Raw genomic sequence first — 21,189 nt, 5'->3', positions numbered from 1 at the left:
AATCATGCACTTGAAGTTGACGTTGAGGTCCTCTGTAATATTTTTCTGTAAACTTATCTTTTATTTCACGGAAGAACTAGGGTTTTTTTATTTTTTTCTTCCTTCTTTATCTCCTCTCAAACCCTGCAATTCGGTTTGCAAATTAAGAAAAAAAAGTTAACCATATTTCTGTTGCTGCTTTGCTTTGTATTTCTTCTTTTTCTTCTCTCTGGCCACTCTTCTGCTTGATCTCATTCCTTCTTCTGCATTCTTCTTTTCAGTTCTTTTTCACATTTCCGTTATGCTTGTCTTTTATTGTATGCTGCTTTCCGAATTGTGCGGGAAATGAATTTTTATGTCGTAACAATCAGACTTCATCTCTTTACTATTTTTTGACTGATTGATAACTGTAAACAGATAAAGCATTTGCCTTGTTGTATTTTCCATTTTTTTTTTCTTCAAATCTTTAATTCGTCTTGTTTGTTCATCAAATTTCTTTGATCTCCTCCTCCCCTTTTCATCCGGGGAAACCTGTCCACGATTTCAAGTTCATATTTTGAAGTCATGAAGCTTTTAGTGCGCGTGATCGAAGGGCGGAATCTACCTGCAATGGATCCCAATGGTTTTAGTGATCCTTACGTTCGATTGCAGCTCGGAAAGAACAGGTTTAAGAGTAAGGTGGTGAAGAAGAACCTCAATCCTTATTGGGGAGAAGAGTTCATTTTTTGGGTTGAAGACCTCAAGGAGGAGCTCCTCGTCTGTGTTCTGGATGAAGATAAGTACTACGACGATTTTGTGGGCCAGCTGAAAGTGCCCGTTGCTAAGGTCATCGAAGCGGAGAACAAGACTCTTGGCCCTGCTTGGTACTCTCTCAAACCCAAGAATAAGAAATCTAAGAACAGGGAATGTGGTAAGTGATCCGTCCTACTTCGGCTTAAGATTTCCCCCATTCTGTTAATTGGGTTTCTGGGACGTCTTCTTTTGTCTTCCTCGTTTGCTGTTTTTTTTTTTAAAAAAAAAAAATTATCTTCTTGTTTTCGAAAATCAGCAATGTGTAGATTGTTCTTCGAAATGGCACCTTCCCTGGTTCGCTAGTACAAATTGAATTGGATCTTTATTTCTTCTTCTTGTCCTAGATTGTTTCAACTGACCTAAATTTTACTGGTATAATAATCCCAGAAAGTTGTTCTTCGCTTTACTTGCAGGTGAAATCCTTCTGACCATATCATTATCTCAAAGCAATTCTAACTTCGACCAGCCATTGCCCTCTACCGGTGATTTTGCTCCACAAATTGAGAAGCCTTCGAACCTAGCTACTGAATCACTTCAACATTCTTCCAGCGGACCCTCTAGATCACCTTCTGCTATGGGAACTGAGGAAGCTGATTCTGCAAAGGAAGATAAGACATCTTCATATACGTTTGCTGGTCGGCTTGTTCAACTTTTTCTTAAAAATGGAGATACATTATCCAAGACCAGTAAGGTTACAGTTTCAACAAACTTGCCTGAAATGCCAAAACCTGCTGTTCTTGAGGACACATTTGAAGAGCAGTCATCGTGTAGTAGTTTTGGAGAATCAGTGAGGATCATGATGGAAAGAGACCCTGGTGGGGAAGATCCGAGCAATTTACCTGGCGGGATACTTCTGGATCAATCTTATGTCATTGCTCCACTGGACCTGAATTCTCTACTCTTCTCACCTGATTCAAATTTTATGAAATCTCTGGCAGAGTTCCAGGGAACGACAGAACTGCAAGAAGGGCCTTGGAAATTTGAAAATGGCAGTGATAACTTAAAAAGATCAGTTACGTATATAAAGGCTGCAACTAAATTAATCAAGGCTGTGAAAGCCTACGAGGAGCAAATGTATTTGAAAGCCAATGGGAAAGTTTTTGCAGTTTCAGTAAGTGTGAGCACGCCAGACGTTATGTATGGGAGCACATTTAAGATAGAGTTGCTTTTCTGTATAACACCTGGACCTGAGCTTTCTTCAGGAGAACAAACATCAAGGTTGGTAATTTCCTGGCGGATGAATTTTCTGCAGAGCACTATGATGAAAGGTATGATAGAAAATGGAGCACGACAAGGTCTCAAGGACAACTATGAACAGTTTGCAGATTTATTATCACAGAATGTTAAGCCCGTTGAGATGAAGGAGCTGGTTTCTAGAAAGGATGAGGTTTTGGCTGATTTGCAAGTGCAACCACAGTCGGATTGGAAGCTTGGAATTCAATATTTTGCAAATTTCACTGTAATATCCACAATTTTTTTGGGCTTGTATGTGCTAGTACACATCTTGTTATCTGTGCCTAACGCAGTCCAAGGGCTTGAGTTTAATGGGCTAGACTTGCCAGACTCAATTGGTGAAGTGATAGTGTGTGGGATTCTGGTTCTTCAGGGCAAGCAGGTTTTTGAATTGATAGCGCGTTTCATGCAGGCCAGAGGACGAAAAGGTAAATTTCAAGTCAAAACACTCCTTGAGCTTATTTGTGCAAATTCTTTTCCTTGGAGCCTTCACAGGCTGTTTTGTCCTATGGAAAGCTTTGCATTGACTTAAATAGCATTTTAATAATTTTTTTAAGGAAAATCTCTGTTCATTGTACACTGCAGTTACAATGTATAGTTTCAGACTGTGCCATAAGCTTCTGGCCTTTGGTGTATCTTTTGCAAATTTTTAGATGAAACTGGAATCTGGACCTGTTGTCTTTCCTGGTCAGGTGTCAGTCATCTAAATTATTTCCCCCCGGTTTTCTTTGTATTATTTTATTCTATTATTTTTCAGCATGCTCCTCTTGCATCTTTCTAGTATGTTTGTTGTTTTCTACTTACTGGGAACCAGACTGTTTAGTGATCTCTTTGCTGTGATTAACTGCTAAAATTTACTGTTCTCATCTATGTTTGTAGCCTGAATAATTGATGTCCTTGTTAAGAAAATTTCCTTTAATGTTGTTAATTTCAGGCAGTGATCATGGTCTCAAGGCACAAGGGGATGGTTGGTTGCTAACTGTTGTCTTGATGGAAGGATGTAACTTAGCAGCTGTGGACTCAAGTGGGTTCTCAGACCCATATGTGGTCTTCACTTGCAATGGAAAAACAAGATCCAGTTCTATCAAGTTCCAGAAACTTGATACCCAGTGGAATGGTGAGCTATCTTCTTCTGTGGTTTTCCTTTTATTATCAATGTGCTGTATGGAGCTGTCACTTTGCGCATAATTATGAGCTGCCATTGTGCAATCCTGGTTCAATTGGACCAATATTTTTTGTATGCTGGACCTGATATGCTATTTTAGAGTTCTCTGTATTCATTTATGGTCAAAATGCTGTTGGACCTGCAGAGATATTTGAATTTGATGCAATGGATGAGCCTCCATCAGTGCTCGATGTGGAAGTTTATGATTTTGATGGACCTTTTGATGAAGCTGTATCTCTTGGACATGCGGAAATCAATTTTGTAAAATCTAATATATCAGATTTGGCGGATGTCTGGCTTCCTCTTGAAGGAAAATTGGCTCAAGCTTGCCAGTCTAAGTTGCACCTAAGAATTTTCTTGAACAATACAAAAGGCAGCAATGCTGTTCAAGAATATTTAACAAAGATGGAGAAGGAGGTCGGGAAAAAGGTGCATGGTTGTTCTTCCCTGGGACATCTTTTCTAGCACTTTCTTGCTTATGTGCTTGTTTGTTATTAACGATCAGAAATAACTGCAGATAAATTTGCGATCGCCTCAAACAAATTCAGCATTCCAAAAATTGTTTGGGCTTCCACCAGAGGAATTTCTCATCAATGATTTTACTTGTCACTTGAAGCGCAAAATGCCACTGCAGGTGCTGTTATGTTTAATGTTTAAGTTATGTTATTGGATGTTTGCTACTTCTGATCATTAGAGATCTTGACATTTTTATGACACCCTTCACTTTTTAAGGTCTTGCTTGTGCTGTATTTAGTAAGATGAGATTTGAATCCTATGTTCCATTCTTTGTCGTTGCATTGTACATTTGCTCTGAAGTATTCTTACAATCTTATTGGGAGTTTAGCATTCCTTATATTTAATCTTTACTGAGTCCTAGTCACTTCTGTATAGGGCCGCCTCTTTCTGTCACCAAGAATATTTGGGTATCATACAAACATGTTTGGACATAGAACCAAATTCTTCTTTCTCTGGGAGGACATTGAAGACATTCAAGTAGTCCCTCCCACATTGGCATCAATGGGCAGTCCAGGCATTATTATTACTCTCCGCCAAGGCAGAGGTATGGATGCAAAACATGGTGCAAAGACACGAGACGAGGAAGGCAGGCTGAAGTTTCATTTCCAGTCTTTTGTATCATTTACTAAGGGCCACAGGTACGTTTTATGTTCAATCTACTAATACAAGAACTGCCTCATCTTTTCTTCTCCCCTATTTTCGGCTCAACTCCTCTCTCTCTCACACACACACACACACACACACATACACATGCGCATGCACTCTCGAACTGCTGCTGAATCCATGGGCAGGCGAGAGACAACCTGGCGAACTGAAACATCTTAGTAGCCAGAGGAAAAGAAAGCAAAAGTGATTCCCGTAGTAAATTACTCGGGGCTCACGTAGCCCATGCCGAATTGATTGTATTCTGGGCTGGAGCAATGAACCTATTTGCAGTGGCTGATTTCATACCAGAGAAGCCCATGTATGAACAAGGATTAATTTTACTTCCCCATCTAGCTACTCTAGACATTGGTACATTGGAAATTATGAACGGCATAGAGCTATGTTAAGTTTAGAGGCCAAAAAAATAACTCTGAATTAGCTCCTGGGACACTGGCAGTACCAAGAGAATATGTGGAGGTGCAACTCAGGATGGCTCGGTTGGGCAATTGATGAATTTGGAATACAGCCCAAGCCTGATGACCAGCCCAATGTGGTGCAAATTTATGCCTGGGCTGGTCTGAGTTTCACCACTTAGAATATGTTCTAATCTAGTTATGGAATTTGAAGTTGTGAGACATCAAAACCCCGTTATTCCCAATTGGATACTGGTCCCTATCTATATCATGAATTCTATATTATTCAGTATATAGAAACCTTCAAGAGCAATCAAAAAGCATCAAACCTGACACGTAAGCAACTGGTATGACATATTAAAACGAGAGAACAAAACCTAACAAGTAACAATAAAACCAACTGAAAATTAAACATGAAACAAATAGACAAGCATATCTCTATGCAATGCATAGATCATTTAACAACTGAAAATAATAAATGGGGCTACTGTAATATGGTCTTACCTATCTTAACTGATACAGAACCTATGCAATACCAGAGGAAGAAGAAGCCTACTGAAGCCTGCGGTTCTGGACTTTCCAGATTTCCTAGTCTCTCTAGGAATCCTAGTCCTAGTCTGTCATGGAGTTCAGTATTAGGTTTTATTATCCCATTCTGACTGTTATTAATTGGTTTAAGTCAGGCTGGATTAGGATTTGTAATTCCAGTCTTGTTTTTGTTTGGTTTTCTTTAATTGTCAGAGTCCTAGTTGATTTAGGACCTCCAAACAGCTGGTCGATCTGAGGTAGAATCTGAGTTTGTTTCATTCTTTTTCTTTTTCTTTCAGTTCAGGATTGAATTTAGTATTTCCTGTTTTGATTCTGAGAGGGTTTTGCAACAGTTATAAATTCATGTAAGGGCTACAGCCCCACACATTGATTTTGGTAATTAAGAGAGTTCAGTTTTTTTCTGAAACAAGCTGCTGTGGATTCAGTAGCATACCTGATGGATTCTGGATGATACTCCAGTGGATTCCTAATCTGGTATCATTAATCCTTCTTCTTTCTCTTCTCTGTCAATTCAGGCCAGAATTCCTAACTCTTCTCCTCCAGTTTTACTGTTATCAGAATTTTTCAGTTCAGTTTATTCTTAGTTAAACTGATCATTGGTTACAGTTTCCTTAGTGATTTTGATTTATATATTTATTCTCAGATTTCAGTTTCTGTTTTGAATCCAAACTTTCCAGCGATTTCTGGTTGTCCTAGTTAGAGTTTAAAAAAGGACGTACCCATTGCACAAGACTCCCGCTAGGAGGGTCATAATGTACGCAGCCTTACCCCGTGACCACTTTGATTGTCCTAGTTAGAGACTTATAGTTACAATCAAATTAATTTTAAACCCTGAACTGTTGCTGAATCTGATTACATTCTGCTGTTATTTCTTCTGTCTGAATTCCTAAATGATCTCTGTTTTGTGAATCTCTGAAGGTCCCTAGTTGAAACTGCAGATTTTAAGCTTTCCTTGTTGAACTGTTGGGGTAGGTTTACTCCATGTCTTCAAATCTAACCATCAGAATTGGGTCAAACTTTGTAGGTCTCATCTCCCTGTTAAAGTGACCTTTAGGTTGCTGTTTCAAACACATCAGAACTGTTTTGCTGAAATTATTAAAGTTTTTAAATTCTGGTTCTCGTTTCTTTTCCATTTGATCCTAAAATTCTGGTTTTCTAATGATTCTATTCAATCAGGAGACTAGAAACCCCATTATCAACCAAGTGATTTCGCCACTGGAGGGGAAAAGAAAAAGATAACACCATTGGTTACAAGTCAGGCATTCAATGGAAATTACCATATTATTATACTTAGGCAGATTAGTATCTCCTTCATAGTTAAAAAGGCGTCACCTAGGAGTCCAGGCGCCCCTTGCTCTCCATAAGAAGAAAAAATTAATACTAACCAATCAATTCAGCCATAGAACTATAATCTATGTAATGAAATTACCACTTATTTTTGTGAGTAAAATTGAGAGAATTTCGGGGAAATAGGCGAAAGTAAAGAAGAATGTGGAACAATAAAATAAATTTTGTCTAAAATAAACTAGAAACTTGTAAAACACTAGTATAATCACACACAAAAATGTACACAGCCTAGTGCAACCTAAACATACAAACTAAATTCAACTTGAATAGACAATTAAAAAAAAAAAAGGAAAAAAGCTTCCCACGCAGCCAGTGTACCATACGCCTCCTCATGTTTTTTTTTCTTCTTATTTTCTCTCTCCTCCCCTAACCGTGTGGGCACTATGTGGATGATAACATTCACTGCCACCATTGGTGTGGCATGGGAGATTCCCCACACTGGCAGCGTGGGGTACCCTCTTCCATTTAAAAAATAGAAACAAGGAGCCTTTTCTGTTTTTCAACTTAAGTGGAAGATTCCCACCATTGGTGCCTGTCCTGCTTTTGCAGTGTCCCAGGATTGGTAAACTGGAGTTGGTCCTAGCCTTTTCGGTTTGTCAACTTCAGTGGCCACCCTCAAACTTGAACCCGCGTCTTCACGCTGGCAACTGAGCTTTTATCATACGACCAAGTGATGGCCTCCACTATAAAGGTAAAAATAAAATAAAAAGATGGCTCATATTAGATACTAATCATGCACCTTCATGTGTGGGTAGATTTCCCATTCTACTGTTTATTTCTGTTGTGCACAGGGATTAAAAATCGGATCGGATTGGCCGATTCCGATTCTAGCTGATCCATATCGGATCGGTCCTGACTGAATTGGTAGGGTTAGAGATCTACAGGTCGGTTCCGATTCCAGGTTTTTAAACCCTGGTTGTGCACATAGCACCTAACAAATTTTATGGTAGTTAGTGCACAAATTGGGTCATGTGGATATGGCATTTATATCTAGCAACAAGGAAGGATACCGATCTATCTTTCTGAGAAGAGAGTTTTGATGAAAAGGAGGTGTTGGGGTTAAAAATAAGTACATAAGAATTGAATAAAATTGAGAAGTTTGAAGAGCAAGGAAGAGTGAACTTTTGGGAAATTGGTTATAAACCAGGTACTATAGAAGATTTAAAGAAGAAGAATAAAAAAAAAAAGAGTTAGGAACAAATTGGTTGATCCCCAAAGTATAAAATACAACCCAGTAAAAATCATCTCTCTCTCTCAGGCATGTGCAAGATGCAGATAGTTTATTCATAATGAGTATTTCAAAATGAATAAAACTAGGTAACTGGAAAGAAGATTAGATCTTAAGATAGACATTAGAACATACAAATGTACTTATGTACATTGTTACATGCACATGTATGTATACGCAAAGACAGACACATTGACATGTTTTTTCCCTATAAATTGAAAATTTGGCAATTATTTACTGGGAACACTTTCATTCTTGTGACTATAGAATAAACCTGTCATAGAATTTCTTATAAGAACTTACGTAGATATTGGTGACATCAATTATCCTTCACAGGAGTATCAGCTAATAAGATGGAATTCATGTAAATTTCTAAACTTTAAAAACCATTAAAAATTTAGATCTCTTCAAACAGAGATCTTGTTATATGTTGGATATGCATGTCTGCCCTATTGATCTCTGTAGTGTCCTTGCGATCAGATTGGTGTTTTTGGTATAGCTGAGGTTTAGACTTGCAAAATTGGATGGATTCTGCATGTTACCTTTACTTTCTTTTTTACTTGGGTGAAGTGAAAGTACATAATACCTTTCCGTGTGTATCTTATATGGTCTTTATTGCACTGGAATATGACATTTGATGCATTCAAACAGGACAATCATGGCACTATGGAAGGCAAGATCCCTGAGTCCTGAGCAAAAGGTGCAAATAGTTGACGAATCATCTGAAACAAGGAGCTTCCAAACTGAAGAGAGTGATTCTTTCTTGAGTCTGGAGGATGTCAACATGTCAGAGGTTTATTCCTCTGTTCATCCTTTTCTTGTGAGCTCTCTCTCTCTTTGTGTGTGTGTGGGGGGGGGGGGGGGTTATGGAGTTGGACACTTTAGTTGAATTTTCTGCACGTGTATATCTGCTTTATTTCTGCTTTTTGCATCAGGATCCACCATTTGATGGTTTCTTTAGTGAAGATCTTTGCAATCAAGAACTGATCTAATAAAGTGTTGCTGTAGATCAACTGATTATGATATCTAGTTAGAAACCATCAATGGCAGGCCTTTGTGTTTGGCAAAGGTGGTGTTTGATCAACCGTCTTGCCATGGATTTTGGCCATTTCAGTTCAAGCATTTTGAATGGTGTCTTTCAGTAGCTGACTTTCATATTGTCTTTCTAATGTTTCGGTGCACTTCCAGAGCAACTTCTTCATGGAGTTGTTCAGTGGTGGTGACTTGGACTATCAAGTGATGGAAAAGGTTGGATGTCAGAAATATTCTTGCACACTGTGGGAATTGGACAACGATGATGTATGCCAAAGGCAAATTTGTTACAAACTACACAAGAATGTTTCTGGTTACAAAGGCGAAGTGACCAGTACGCAGCAAAGATCCCCCCTTCCAGACAGAAACGGTTGGATTATTGAAGAGGTTATGACCCTTCAAGGAGTACCCCTTGCTGACCATTTCAATGTATGAACACCTCCTTTATTACTCTTTCAGCATACACACACACACACACAAAAAGAAAAACACATGCACACACATGCAGGCATGGAGTTACACATTCGTCTGATAAATCTCGTTGTAAGTGGATGTTGGATCACAGCAGGCATCAGCTTAAAAACCTTGGTTGACGACTAACTGTTTCCCCCTTCATTTGCAGCTTCATTTAAGGTATCAAGCTGAGGATCTTCCATTGAAATCTAAGGGATGTCAGATCAAAGTATTCTTTGGCATTGCATGGGTGAAAAGCACCAAACATCAGAATAGGCTCACGATAAATATTCAATCAAACCTGCACGATCGCTTGAAGTTGATGTTCAGTCTGGTTGAAAAGGAATATCATAGCAGGAAAGTAGGTGGATCTGGTGTATCACTGTAGATATAATTCTTGGTACTCTACCAGAGGTAGTTTTCTCCAAGCCTATTTTTCGGTGAAGAACCACATTCATTCCAAAACTTGACCCTGGGGGATTGAGCATTTGATTGGAGCTGGATTCTTTCGTTCTGGAAGATGACTCGATGTGTATAAGACCTTTCAAAGTTCAGCGGTCTGCAGATGATTACACTCCAGTTTGCAGAAATGCTATAACTCAAGAGCGGCTCAGGTTTTCTTTATGTTGGCTCTACTCAGTTTATTCTTATGGGGCTTTCTTCGTTTCGTTCCATGTCAATATAGAATGTGGAACCCTGAATGGGTTTTAAGAAGACTGGACCAAGAAATTATGGTGGCTTCTTTTTCTGTTGCTGTACAATTCAGTGTAATCCCAGTGACCAGTGACATGCATAGGATCTTAATCAAGAACTTGGAGAGAGAAGTCATCTATTATAGACTTTGTCCTCAATGTACATGTATAAGTAGTAGTTTCAACTGTAGATAACTGTACACAAGGTTCATTTTCTTTTCTATTTAATTTAATGCCATTACTTTCATTCTATATCCTGCTATTCTGAAAAGCAGGGACTTTGCTTCTCGTTTTAAATAAATTTGAGGCCGAAAGACCTTGTTCTTGACTCCCCCAAAAAAAAAAAAAAAATATATTAAGTTTGGTCATAGAAGTGCCTTGATGCTTCATTTCAATGAATACCATTGTGGTTTTCTAGAGGTAAACATTTATTAGGATAAGAATTCAATTCCCTTTACCCCACCATTTCTTTTGGCTTTCTCATGTTCCGATGGATAATAGGTATTGCTAAATCAAGTTCCACTTTGTCTCTCAAAAAATTAAGGATTATTTGATCAGGGAAAAGTATTCTCTGCTCAAACCTTCTTCCTACTCATATATGGGCATTGCCTTTTTCTTTTTTTTTTCTTTCTTTCCAATGAAGATATTTGGCTGAAGCCTTGAAAAGCCATAAAATGGAACATATAGAGGTAGGTTATTGACACCTAATTCATGTATTTTAGAACCCTACCCCTGTTTTCATGGATTTAGGTATTAAGATCTCTAGAGTCCAATCTGGGATCTGATAGTGATCCCTAAAGACCTTGGTAATCCCTGTCATGCCCAAACAAACTTTGGTCTATCCTTGCCTCTATACTCAAGCTAATTAAGGACAGGATTTTTTTTTTAGGGTTAGAATTGGGACAGCGTTTAAAACTTGGAAGCTGTCGGCCGGTTGGAATCGGTCGCACAAAAATACCCCAACCCTAATTTTTGTATAGGCGAGTAGACCTAAAATGATTACAGGAGAAATTATGAGGAAGAACATGCATAGTCTAGGTCTTGGGAGCCTGAACTCTATCAACAAGGCACCAACCAACTGATCAAGCAATTGTCCTCCACACCTTACAGTTTCTGGAGTCTACTCTAGATATGAGTAGGGCATACCCTGCTTTCGCAAATAAACTGTTTCCGGACTCAAACCTAAGTGGTCACAATGGAGCAATCTTTACCGTTGCACCAAGTCCCACCCTCTGGATATGAGCAGACTCTTGAAAACTCGAATTGGTTGTCGCACTTTCTTTAGGCTCATTGGCATGGTTCGTGATCTCGGTATCGGCTGGATCGGATCAGATCTGGATTGGGATCGGCCAAACTTGAACAAATATGACACGTTTGTCCCTGTTTTCCTATAAACAAACTATTTTTTTTTACATTTTTACCCCTATCCTTACAGCTGGATCGGATCGGTATTGAGATCAGTCTCGGCCGATACAGATCCGATCCGGCCAAAATCGGCTGATCCGATCCGATACCTCAAACCATGCTCATTGGTTATCGCCGTTCCCATGTATCCTTGCGCAGATCAAACATGTGTAGCTGGACCCACCAGATAAGACTTATCTCAATCTGACGGTTGTGATAGGATCATCTGATTCAAGTAAAAAAAAAAAAAAAGACGGGGTGATTTTAGATTTTTAGTAAATGCGAAATTATTAGGAAAAAAAAATTAAAAAAAAAAACAAAGGAGAGAGAGAGAGAAAAGGGGGCGCCATATAAGAACCAGTGATTCCCTTCCAAGAGGAAGAGCCTCTCTCTCTCGTCGCTCTTTCCTTTTTTCAGTTTTGCCTCCCCGTCTGCTGGCTTTCAACGATTTTCTCTCTCTCTCTCTCTCTCTCTCTCTATATATATATAGATTTCGATATTGAAAATAGAAGATTTGAATTAGTAATTGGTATCTTTCAGATGTGTGAGGTAAAGTCTCTGACTGGAACTCGTCTTTATTCTTCATTTCGATATTCTTTTGATCCATTTTTTTCTTTGTTACTCTTACTGATAATTTGAACTCCCCCGAAAAATGTGGGGAAAAAACATAGTTTTGATCTGTCGTGGGCTATGTTTCATTTTGTGTTATTTGGTATGTCTATGTCTACTTGCAAAAGCTAATTTCTTCTCATCTGTCTGCTTCCATCTCTCTGGTTCTGTAGAATAAATAAAAACGGAGGATTCGTTTATAGTTACGCATTAGGGTTTCTCTTTTTTGCTTTATGTCTTACTTACTGAATAGGGATTTGGGTCATCTAAATATTTGCGTCATATTAGGGTTAATCTGCTACTCTTGGGTTTAGTGATTGGTAAAGCAACTGAGATGAATGGGTTTTCTTCGAGAATAACTAATTCCTTCTTCTCTCTCTTTTGCCCATCACCCCTGTACTCCCCTAATTAGTTTTTTTACTTTCAGTTGGTTTATTTGAACTTTGAATCTTAATCTTACTGTTCCGGTTGAGGATGTTTTGTGTATATAGATATGGTGCTTTGGTTTGGTTGGAGGAGATCCCTTCTGCTGTGCTAGGTTGGAGATGAGTGCAATGCGAGGTGGCTCGACTACATTGTTGCTATGAAGAGCTGCATCTTAATGCTGTATCAGGTGAATTGTCACTGAATTTTCTGTAAGGACATTTCTGAAAGAAATACAATGTATGGGAGAGCTGGACTTGATAGATTCAAGAAAGCTCAAACCGTAGAGCCATTCTCTGTGACCCTTAATTCAGCTTCTAAAGCATCTGGGGAACCCATTTCTAAGGCATCTACCCACCACTCTGCTCCATCCTTTAAGTCTCAACCGCTTCACCTACAGACGCAATTGCAGCAGCAACACCATGTTCCTCAAAAAACTTTGGGACATGAAGCAACATCAGTTGTGCCAGCGCAGCACATGACTCAGGTTGGAGGGGGACAGTCAACATGGCAGCCTCCTGATTGGGCTATAGAGCCCCGACCGGGTGTTTATTATCTTGAGGTTTTGAAGGATGGAGAAGTTCTTGATCGAATTAATCTAGACAAACGGAGGCACATATTTGGAAGGCAGATTCCCATGTGTGATTTTGTGCTTGACCATCAATCGGTTTCACGGCAACATGCCGTTGTTGTTCCACACAAGAATGGAAGGTAAGTTCTAAAAATCAATCTTCATTTACCCTTAACCTTATTTAGTTTCTTGACTATTGTCTTTCAATTCTACAACATGTGTATTGTTTAGCGTATATTGCAACTTACGGCTTCTTTGAAACATTAAGGGTATAACAAGCTTATCTGGATCCTAATTAATCATGCATGTGACCTGCTAATTTATTTACTGTTTATTTCATTCATCCGCCTTACATGGACCTCGGCCAGAGAAGAAAATGAGAAAAATGATATTGATGCTTTCACCAAATGATGGCTACTTGACCTTATGTTGCTCCAGAATCCATAGGTCAATACATGTCAACTAGTAAATTGGTATATGGAATTATTATTATTTTTTTAAAAGGAGAGGCATTTTGATTAATACAAGCTTAACTGCTTGTGTTCCATACTTCCATTAACTCACCAATCATTACCCAACCATCACCACATAACAGAAGCTACAGTCAAAATTCTAATGGGCTATTTGAACCATATGAAGCAAGGGATGTAGTTTAGTCGGTTTGTATTATGCAATTTGCATTCAGTGGTTTCAGGCTGAGTTTTATTTGAGAGGCACTCTGTGTGCGTAGTAATGATGGAAGCCACATTTTAGGTTTATTGTGTCTAGCTCCATCAACCTGTATGTATTGGCATAACCCATATGTTATGCTGATTGCCTTTAGTACTCTGGGAGGATTTTCCTTCAAGTGTGTGACTTTTTAGGTTCTTACTCCTTTTGTTTCTCTTGTAGCATATATGTCATTGATTTGGGGTCTGCTCATGGTACATTTGTTGCAAATGAGAGATTAAGCAAGGATAACCCGGTTGAGCTTGAAGTTGGACAGTCTTTGCGGTTTGCTGCATCAACGAGAAGTTACATATTGAGAAAGGACAATGCAGCTCTTTTTCCTCCCCCTCCACTACCAACAGAAATTAATCTACCACCTCCTCCAGATCCATCTGATGAAGAAGCTGTTTTGGCGTATAACACAATTCTTAACCGTTATGGTTTGGGTAAATCAGATTTATTGTCCAAGACTCCTGATAATTCAGGGAGCTCGTTGAGTGTGGACAATGATGACAGGTTTTTGGAGAGAGCCTCGAAAAGAATAAGGAAAACAAGAGTGGCTTTCAGAGATCAAGTTGGGGGAGAGTTGGTTGAAGTGGTAGGGATTTCAGATGGTGCAGACGTTGAAACTGAACCTGGTCCAGTTGGTGTGAAAGAAGGCAGTCTTGTTGGGAAGTATGAGTCCCTTGTACAGATTACTGTTGTACCGAAAGGGAAGGAGCATGTCTCATCAAGAGGAGATAACATCACCCCAAAAGGTGTGACTGATAAACTGCAACAAGTTTTGAATAAAGTCAAAGCTTCTCCAAAGACTGGTGGGATGTATAATGACCTTTATGGAGAATCATTCTCTGGGAAAGTGGGTTCATCTTGGGCATATGCTTCTAGTGGTGATGAGCAACCTGGTGTTTCTAAAGATACGGAAGGAAAACCTCTTGGCAACTCAATTGGAAAAGCAGATGCCAACTCCGGGTACGATGATGATGATGATTTATTTGGGGATTTGGAGTAGTAAATGCGAGAAGCCTCCGGTGATTTGATGATATGGACCATATGGTTGGAATCACCAGACTGAAAGAACATTAGGGCAGTGTGGTTTCTTTTGTACAAGGGAAATTTTGTTGTAATTCCTCGCGAGTTTATCTACCAAAATTCAAGCACCATTGAGGGGGTGGACATGTAATGTAACACATTGAATTTTAAGTTTGTGGGCTCAATCCCATGTTCCCCATGGAAGATAAAATGGCAAAAAGGAGAAACATGAAGTTAATGAATCATGGAAATTTTTTTATGGATAGGTGATCTTAGTGCAGGGTTGTCAATTTGGATGCTGTTTAATGGTTCAACTTCTTATACTTCTTGTTGAGTATAATGAAGATGTACTTCGAGTCTTCCACTGAAATTCTAATGTTTGCTTATGTTATATCCACATCATCTGATGACTTCTCATGTTTATGTGTAATCTAAAATTACCTTATTTCTGAAAAGATTAATAATTGGAAATGACTTCTTGGAATGCATTCTAGGTCTATTTAGTTTGGCCTAGATTTTTTCATTTGGGTGGAGTTGAGTTCTAGTGATCTACTAACAGCTTTTGCCGATATACTAGCACAGGAGGAACAGACAACAGTATGTAGATTCTATTGTCTGGCTTGGGGTCTTGAATCCTTTTTCTCAGAGGGGCCATCAGTTTGAGATTGGCCATCAATTTTTGAGAATGGTACCATTTATTTTGACAATCAAAATGCCCAAATGATTAAGATAGACCAAGGCAGCCAAAGGGCTCCTGGCTGGGGAGCAAAAAATGTATTTACAGAAGTTTTTTTTTTTTGGGTAAGTTATTTACAGAAGATTATGTCATGCCATTACTGCGATGGGGCAAAGATGATGGTAGCAGAATACTGAATGAGAAGGATATCAGAAATAATGATCCACGTGAGATATCTTTTGTTTTGGTATTTCTTCTTTTTAATCATTTACGTGACACCTTTTTTTTCTTGGTGAATCTAAACAAACAAAAGGTTAGATTATTGTGTGGGTTAACACTTGTTGGGGAAGGTATTCATGCACCAAAGGGTGAGTTACGATGTGTCAAATAGGGGGTGTTGGTCATTTCGATCCCATTTTGTCGAATGGTAAAAGTCTGTGCTTGATAGTGCATGATGCATGGTCATGCATAAAATCTTTTGCCAAACTTATTATTTCCCCTCCCCCCTCTTGTATGCTTAACTCTTGATTAAAAAATCCAACATGGAACTGCACCTATTTCCACGTTTAGTATTATCTAGTTTAAGTTTTGGGAAAATTACATGATTGGCTACTTTTGGGTTTTCATTTACAAAATTGTCCACCCTATGTTTGAGTTAACAAAAATAGACAAAAACAAGTTTAGTTTTACAAAATAGTGACTCTCCTTCCTTCCTTGGCAGGTACCCCCTGAAAAAATCTCTTTTTTTTTTCTTTTTTTTTTTTTTTCCCTCTGTTACTTGGGATAGCAGAGAATGGCGGTGGTTGGGACAAGGGTAGGGTTGCAGGGAACAAAGGATGCCTGGGCGAGAAGGCAATGATAGGGGTAAAAATGTCTAAAAAAGTAAGTGTGGGAGGGAGAGAAGTTATTTTGTCTAGTTTTGTAGACCTTAACTTGTTTTTGTCTATTTTTATTAACTCAAACATAGGGTGAACAGTTTTGTAAATGAAAACCCAAAAGTAGCTAATCATGTAATTTTCCTTTAAGTTTTTAACTCAAGCAGTCAAGTTCCATTTGGTTCCAAGTAAATGGAAGTAGATGTCCATTTGATTGCAAGTAAATGAAAATATAATGAAATCAATTTGAAAAAGTAAAAAGAAAGTTTTGTAACATGATTGTGTAATCTACCTCTTAAAATTATTAACATATTTGGTAAATATACTTTTTACTATAAAAATTATTTTATTTATTTTTAAACCAAAAGAATTTGATTACAAAGTATTATTATTATTATTATTATTATTTTTATTTATTTAAATTTGACAACTAAAATGGAGACTCGGGGGAATTATCGAGATACCCATAATGTAGAGCGTCCCTAATTACTATTAGCAACACGATGTTCAAAACTTTGCAACTCTTGTGACCTAAATTAGGAATGCAACAGTTTTTCAAGGCGGGCACTCCTAGAGGGGTTATTCAAGTCAGTTACCTATTTTTCCATTTTGCAGAGAGATGTAATAATTCCCACCGTTGGATATGTAGGGAATGGCATGAACTGGTTCCTTACGAAAATTTAAATACATATTTAGTAATAGGGCAAGAGATCTCTATTTGGTCGCATGGTCTCTACACAAGCGTCTAGGCCAATGGGTGAGTATGCCTGGGTATCTACCCCAGGGGGCAAAGGCGTCATCTAATAGTGCCCTGTGAGAGGGCATAGAAACATCATCAAATAGAAATCATTTTCCCTTAATAATATATCATCCCATGTATGTTCATGCATCCTATATATTACCATGTACCCTCTCCAATACTAGATATTTTTCTCTATTTTGTTTTTCCACTTGTTCCACTCTGATTGGACAAAACAATGAAACTTGACATGTGAGCAAGAGACTCTAAGGTCTATCCATTGACAAAATTACAGCCTTGCCTCACTTGCCCATAGTGGAACCAAGACCTACCTAGCGAACTGTCTCTAGACATACCCATGTAGAAATTCTGTCGGGTTTTCATTTGGCCATCGTTTTTGATATTTTATGTAGGGCCGTGCGGATTCTAACGGTACTCGTCCGTAGCTTGGTGGGCACTTTAGAGAGTGATCTATAGGTATTAAGGTGAAAGTTTTCCTTCACCCAAGACAAAGGAAACACCCAAGAATTTATGGATCTGTATGGCAATCATTCTTTTTCAAAATTTTGATTTTGTGTCAAAATCGATATTTTCTGTTTATGAATTTTTAGAGTAATTCTGTGCCAACAAATGTTGTATGGTAAACCTAGTAAAAAATTGTTTTTGATGGGAGAAAAACAAAAGGAACAATCAATGTAAACATCCATGATATTGCTTACCAAATGGTTGTTACAGTCAAGAATGATGGCCAAATCCTTCGTTCTCCATCCGTTGAATAAAACTGGACTAACGAGAGAAGAACGAAGGGAAAAATCACAAAAACCTACTGAGTTTGAGCCAATAATGGCAGACCTTAACAGAGTCGTAGGGTTGTAAAAGGAAGTTTTGTGATTCTTCCATTGAATCAGATTAGAGACCAAAGAGACAGAGAGATAGCGAGAGAGGTTTTTTTGGGCGAGAGCAACGGCGACCTTCCAATGGATGTAGACACGCAACGATGAGATCCGTTGGGTTGATTATCCCTCTACCCCTTTAGTTGCTTCAATCACACAAAGAGAGAGAGAGAGAGGACGAAGCAAATGATGAGGTATCTTGGCTACTCTAGGGTTATGCAAATGGATATTTATGTTTTTTGGAGCAGAGTTGTTGATTGTCGTTGATGGTGGAGCAGAGGTCGCAAGAAGATGGTGACAAGAGGAGTGAAAACCAATTCTGAGAAATGAGAAATGTGATTTTGGTGTTTCTCAAAACCCTGCCAGAATCTATTATATCACCCGGTCCGTTTCAAGAAAATCATAGAAATGGACCAACAACACATATATAATTTGTTTCAATTCTGCCCCCAGAATCAATTTTTTGGAAAGTTACCATACAAATCCTAAACAGTCCACATGTTTTTTCTAAGGCTGTGTCTGGTATGCATTCTAAGTCGATTTCGCATGCTCATATGATAAAAAAAAATAGTTGTTTTTATTGTCCAAGAATGCGAAATCGACCTAGAATACATTCCAAGAATGCATACCAAACGTAGCCTAAGTAAACTGATTTTCCATGCAATTTTCCAATCATTACTTGGACATATGGTTTTATGGGTTCTCTTTGTGCCACCATTTAAGACCACCTACCAGTCACATTTTAGCTCTAGAAATACAAATTAAAGCCTGTATAAGAAGAGAAAAAGAACCCCTAGAATACAATCAAAAGCTCCTCAGGATCATTTGATTCACACTTCTGCATACTAAGCCCTAACAGCTGGCTCTGGCTCAGCATATAATCCTCTATCTTCTTTCTTAATATTCATTCTCTTTACAGAATTATTAACATGTTAGTCATGTGCTTGCGTAGTTATATCTCATCATGTCTAGGGCAGATTTTAATTAAATTTCGTTTAATTAATGCGAAGTTCCTTAAAAACTTCTACCTTCTTTGAAATATCATGAATAGTTCCTGTAGGTTGTGCACCCTTTTCGAGTAAATATAGAATAAGGGGAACATTTAAATAAGTTTGATTTTTTATCGGGTCGTAAAAACGTACTTTCCGAAAATCTCTTCCTTCTCTTCGGGATCGAACATCCATTGCAACGATTCGATAGATGGCTCATTGGGATAGATATAGATGAACAATTCCCCCCTAGAACCGTATAGGAGGTTTTCTCCTTCAAGCCTATCCCAAGCCGGTCTGTTCACAAATCGGATGTTAGCCACGAATCTACTCTTATTGAATCCCCTGCTATTGTATTGAATCAGATGCAAGTCTTTTGAAATGAAATCTTGTTTTTCTATAGATGTTGCGGCGTAAAAAGCGATCATTGCAGTTGTTTAAAGAGGTTTAGGGCAAATAAGAGCTTTCCAAAAAAGGGCTCGTCAAAATAGCGCATCCAATCGAACTAGCATTGTCGGTGAAGAGGCTTCATCCAAAATTCGCGAAAGAAAGCAAATGTTTATGAAACGTTTGACGCGCTCTAACAATGCTGCGTTTGGGTGCAATCAGCGGGCGAGGCATCTCAACCTTAGTGCACTCCTGCACGGAGCCTTGTGTGGAATGGAATGCCCAGAAGGGACACAGAGAAAGTTACTAGGTTATATCACACGGCGAAGCCTGACCCCCAAACTGGAGCAGTTTCAGCTTGTCTTTTGTCCCCTTCTTTCTCATGGACGTTGTAATTGGTTTTCTGTTGGATTGATTGGGAGAGTGGTTCGCATATGATCTCTTCGTTTACGGCTCTTTCTTCCTTCTCTTATTGCTATTTGTTTTCCATTTGGTGGAAGGTTGATTTGGTTTGGTAATCAGATCTCTCTGTTCCCCTTTTCCCCACAAACAGAGACTAAAGCAAGTGTCGGATTTAGAACTGGTGTTAAAGATTACAAATTGACGAATTCTTTTTTCTTTCATTTCCAATTAAAGGGAGAGCACTAAGTTACTTACGAAACGGCACAGACAGGCAGGCCTTATACCATTACGCTCACGAGCAGAACCTTTGAAATTTTCATTTCTTCATCGGGCTTGGATCATGTCTCCCGAACAATCTCAGTACAAATGGCGCAAGATGATTCCACATTTCGAGGTCTGAATGGGATCGGGTGTTTTCACGTCTCACCGAAGTGCCCTGTTTGTCTTGATTTCCGATTGATGAACAAGAAGGAAACTTGGATTGGATTTTGTGACTCGCCCCCGGCTACCTGAAGAGCACCCTTTGCCCGCCCACCACCAGTGGAAGCAAGCCCCCAGCGTAGAAAACCCGAACTCGTTTAGGGTGGTCGTAGATCAGCTAGGGCGTTTAGCGTGAAGAAAACTACAGGGTGGTCGTAGATCAGGGCTTCCGTTTTCGTCGCTTGAGTGCATTTCGGCTTTTCAGCCTCCGCTAGCGTGCTACGGCTTTTTTTAAGCCAGCTGAAAAAATGGATGCGCACGTCACACGCGGCTCGGGTAGCAAGAGGGTGCTTATGCTCTGACGGTGGGGCCTTTTGGGGAAGGACCCAACCCAATAGGGACAGCTCTCCTACTTCTATTACCGGGAATTCGACCGATGGGTAATCCAGATGAGGAAGAGTACTCGCTCGATCATGAACCACACTGTCTGTAATAAGCACGTACCTTTAATGGTTGTCCAAGGGTTTGGTATTGGGATTCCCCCGGCGCTACATACGTTGATTGGTTTAGGCGAGCACTAGATAGATACCTTAGGGGGGGCTATGTTTATTCTACCTTCGAAATCATTCTGCTTACAGGCATGGAAAGGATGTTTTCGGGAAGCCCGGTTGAGGAGAGAAGGTTTTGGGGGAAATGGGGTCCCATGGAGTCTTTCCCGTTCTAAACACTCATGGGCTGATGCAATTCTTACTGCCGTATATATCATCCACAGGCAACAACCCTCTTCCCATTTAGGTGTCCCAAGCTTATTGGCTTTTCTCCTATCACTATCTACTTTTTTGTTGTAAATGCTATGTTCTTCTTTCCTCTTCAGAAAGAGACAAACTATCTTCTCGTTCTGTTCTGTGTATTTTAAAAATTGGTAAAAAAGAAAAAGGATAGTTGTGTTTTGATCCTGTGGCTAGACTACATGTCTAGAGATGTTCGTTTCTTGGCACCAAAGGCACTTTAATTCCA

The 21,189-nt window shown here is 39.1% G+C and overlaps 2 protein-coding genes across 2 annotated transcripts; both read left to right on the top strand.

The window, feature by feature from the left end:
* The first annotated feature begins 430 nt into the window (after nucleotides 1–430).
* On the top strand, nucleotides 431–9,913 carry LOC122639974 (C2 and GRAM domain-containing protein At1g03370). The gene is made up of 9 exons (XM_043833042.1): nucleotides 431–889; nucleotides 1,185–2,432; nucleotides 2,939–3,121; nucleotides 3,315–3,598; nucleotides 3,687–3,803; nucleotides 4,061–4,323; nucleotides 8,519–8,687; nucleotides 9,056–9,328; nucleotides 9,522–9,913. The coding sequence occupies exons 1-9, from the start codon at nucleotides 544–546 to the stop codon at nucleotides 9,738–9,740; spliced, it is 3,102 nt and encodes a 1,033-aa protein (XP_043688977.1). The 5' UTR covers nucleotides 431–543; the 3' UTR covers nucleotides 9,741–9,913.
* Nucleotides 9,914–12,572: 2,659 nt separating this feature from the next.
* Nucleotides 12,573–15,054, top strand: LOC122639976 (protein phosphatase 1 regulatory inhibitor subunit PPP1R8 homolog). The gene is made up of 2 exons (XM_043833045.1): nucleotides 12,573–13,191; nucleotides 13,943–15,054. The coding sequence occupies exons 1-2, from the start codon at nucleotides 12,719–12,721 to the stop codon at nucleotides 14,769–14,771; spliced, it is 1,302 nt and encodes a 433-aa protein (XP_043688980.1). The 5' UTR covers nucleotides 12,573–12,718; the 3' UTR covers nucleotides 14,772–15,054.
* The last annotated feature ends 6,135 nt before the right edge of the window (nucleotides 15,055–21,189 follow it).

Source organism: Telopea speciosissima, chromosome 9, assembly GCF_018873765.1.
Source record: "Telopea speciosissima isolate NSW1024214 ecotype Mountain lineage chromosome 9, Tspe_v1, whole genome shotgun sequence".
NCBI classification, from domain to species: Eukaryota; Viridiplantae; Streptophyta; class Magnoliopsida; order Proteales; family Proteaceae; genus Telopea; species Telopea speciosissima.
Note: the sequence above shows the minus strand (reverse complement) of the source record. Positions and strands in the feature narration are given on the sequence as shown.

Coding starts and splice junctions, on each gene's coding strand:
- LOC122639974 (XM_043833042.1), top strand. CDS start 544: ATGAAGCTTTTAGTGCGCGTGATCGAAGGGCGGAATCTACCTGCAATG. Junction 3,122..3,314: donor ACTTGATACCCAGTGGAATG/GTGAGCTATCTT, acceptor TTGGACCTGCAG/AGATATTTGAATTTGATGCA. Junction 3,804..4,060: donor AGCGCAAAATGCCACTGCAG/GTGCTGTTATGT, acceptor ACTTCTGTATAG/GGCCGCCTCTTTCTGTCACC.
- LOC122639976 (XM_043833045.1), top strand. CDS start 12,719: ATGTATGGGAGAGCTGGACTTGATAGATTCAAGAAAGCTCAAACCGTA. Junction 13,192..13,942: donor GTTCCACACAAGAATGGAAG/GTAAGTTCTAAA, acceptor TTTCTCTTGTAG/CATATATGTCATTGATTTGG.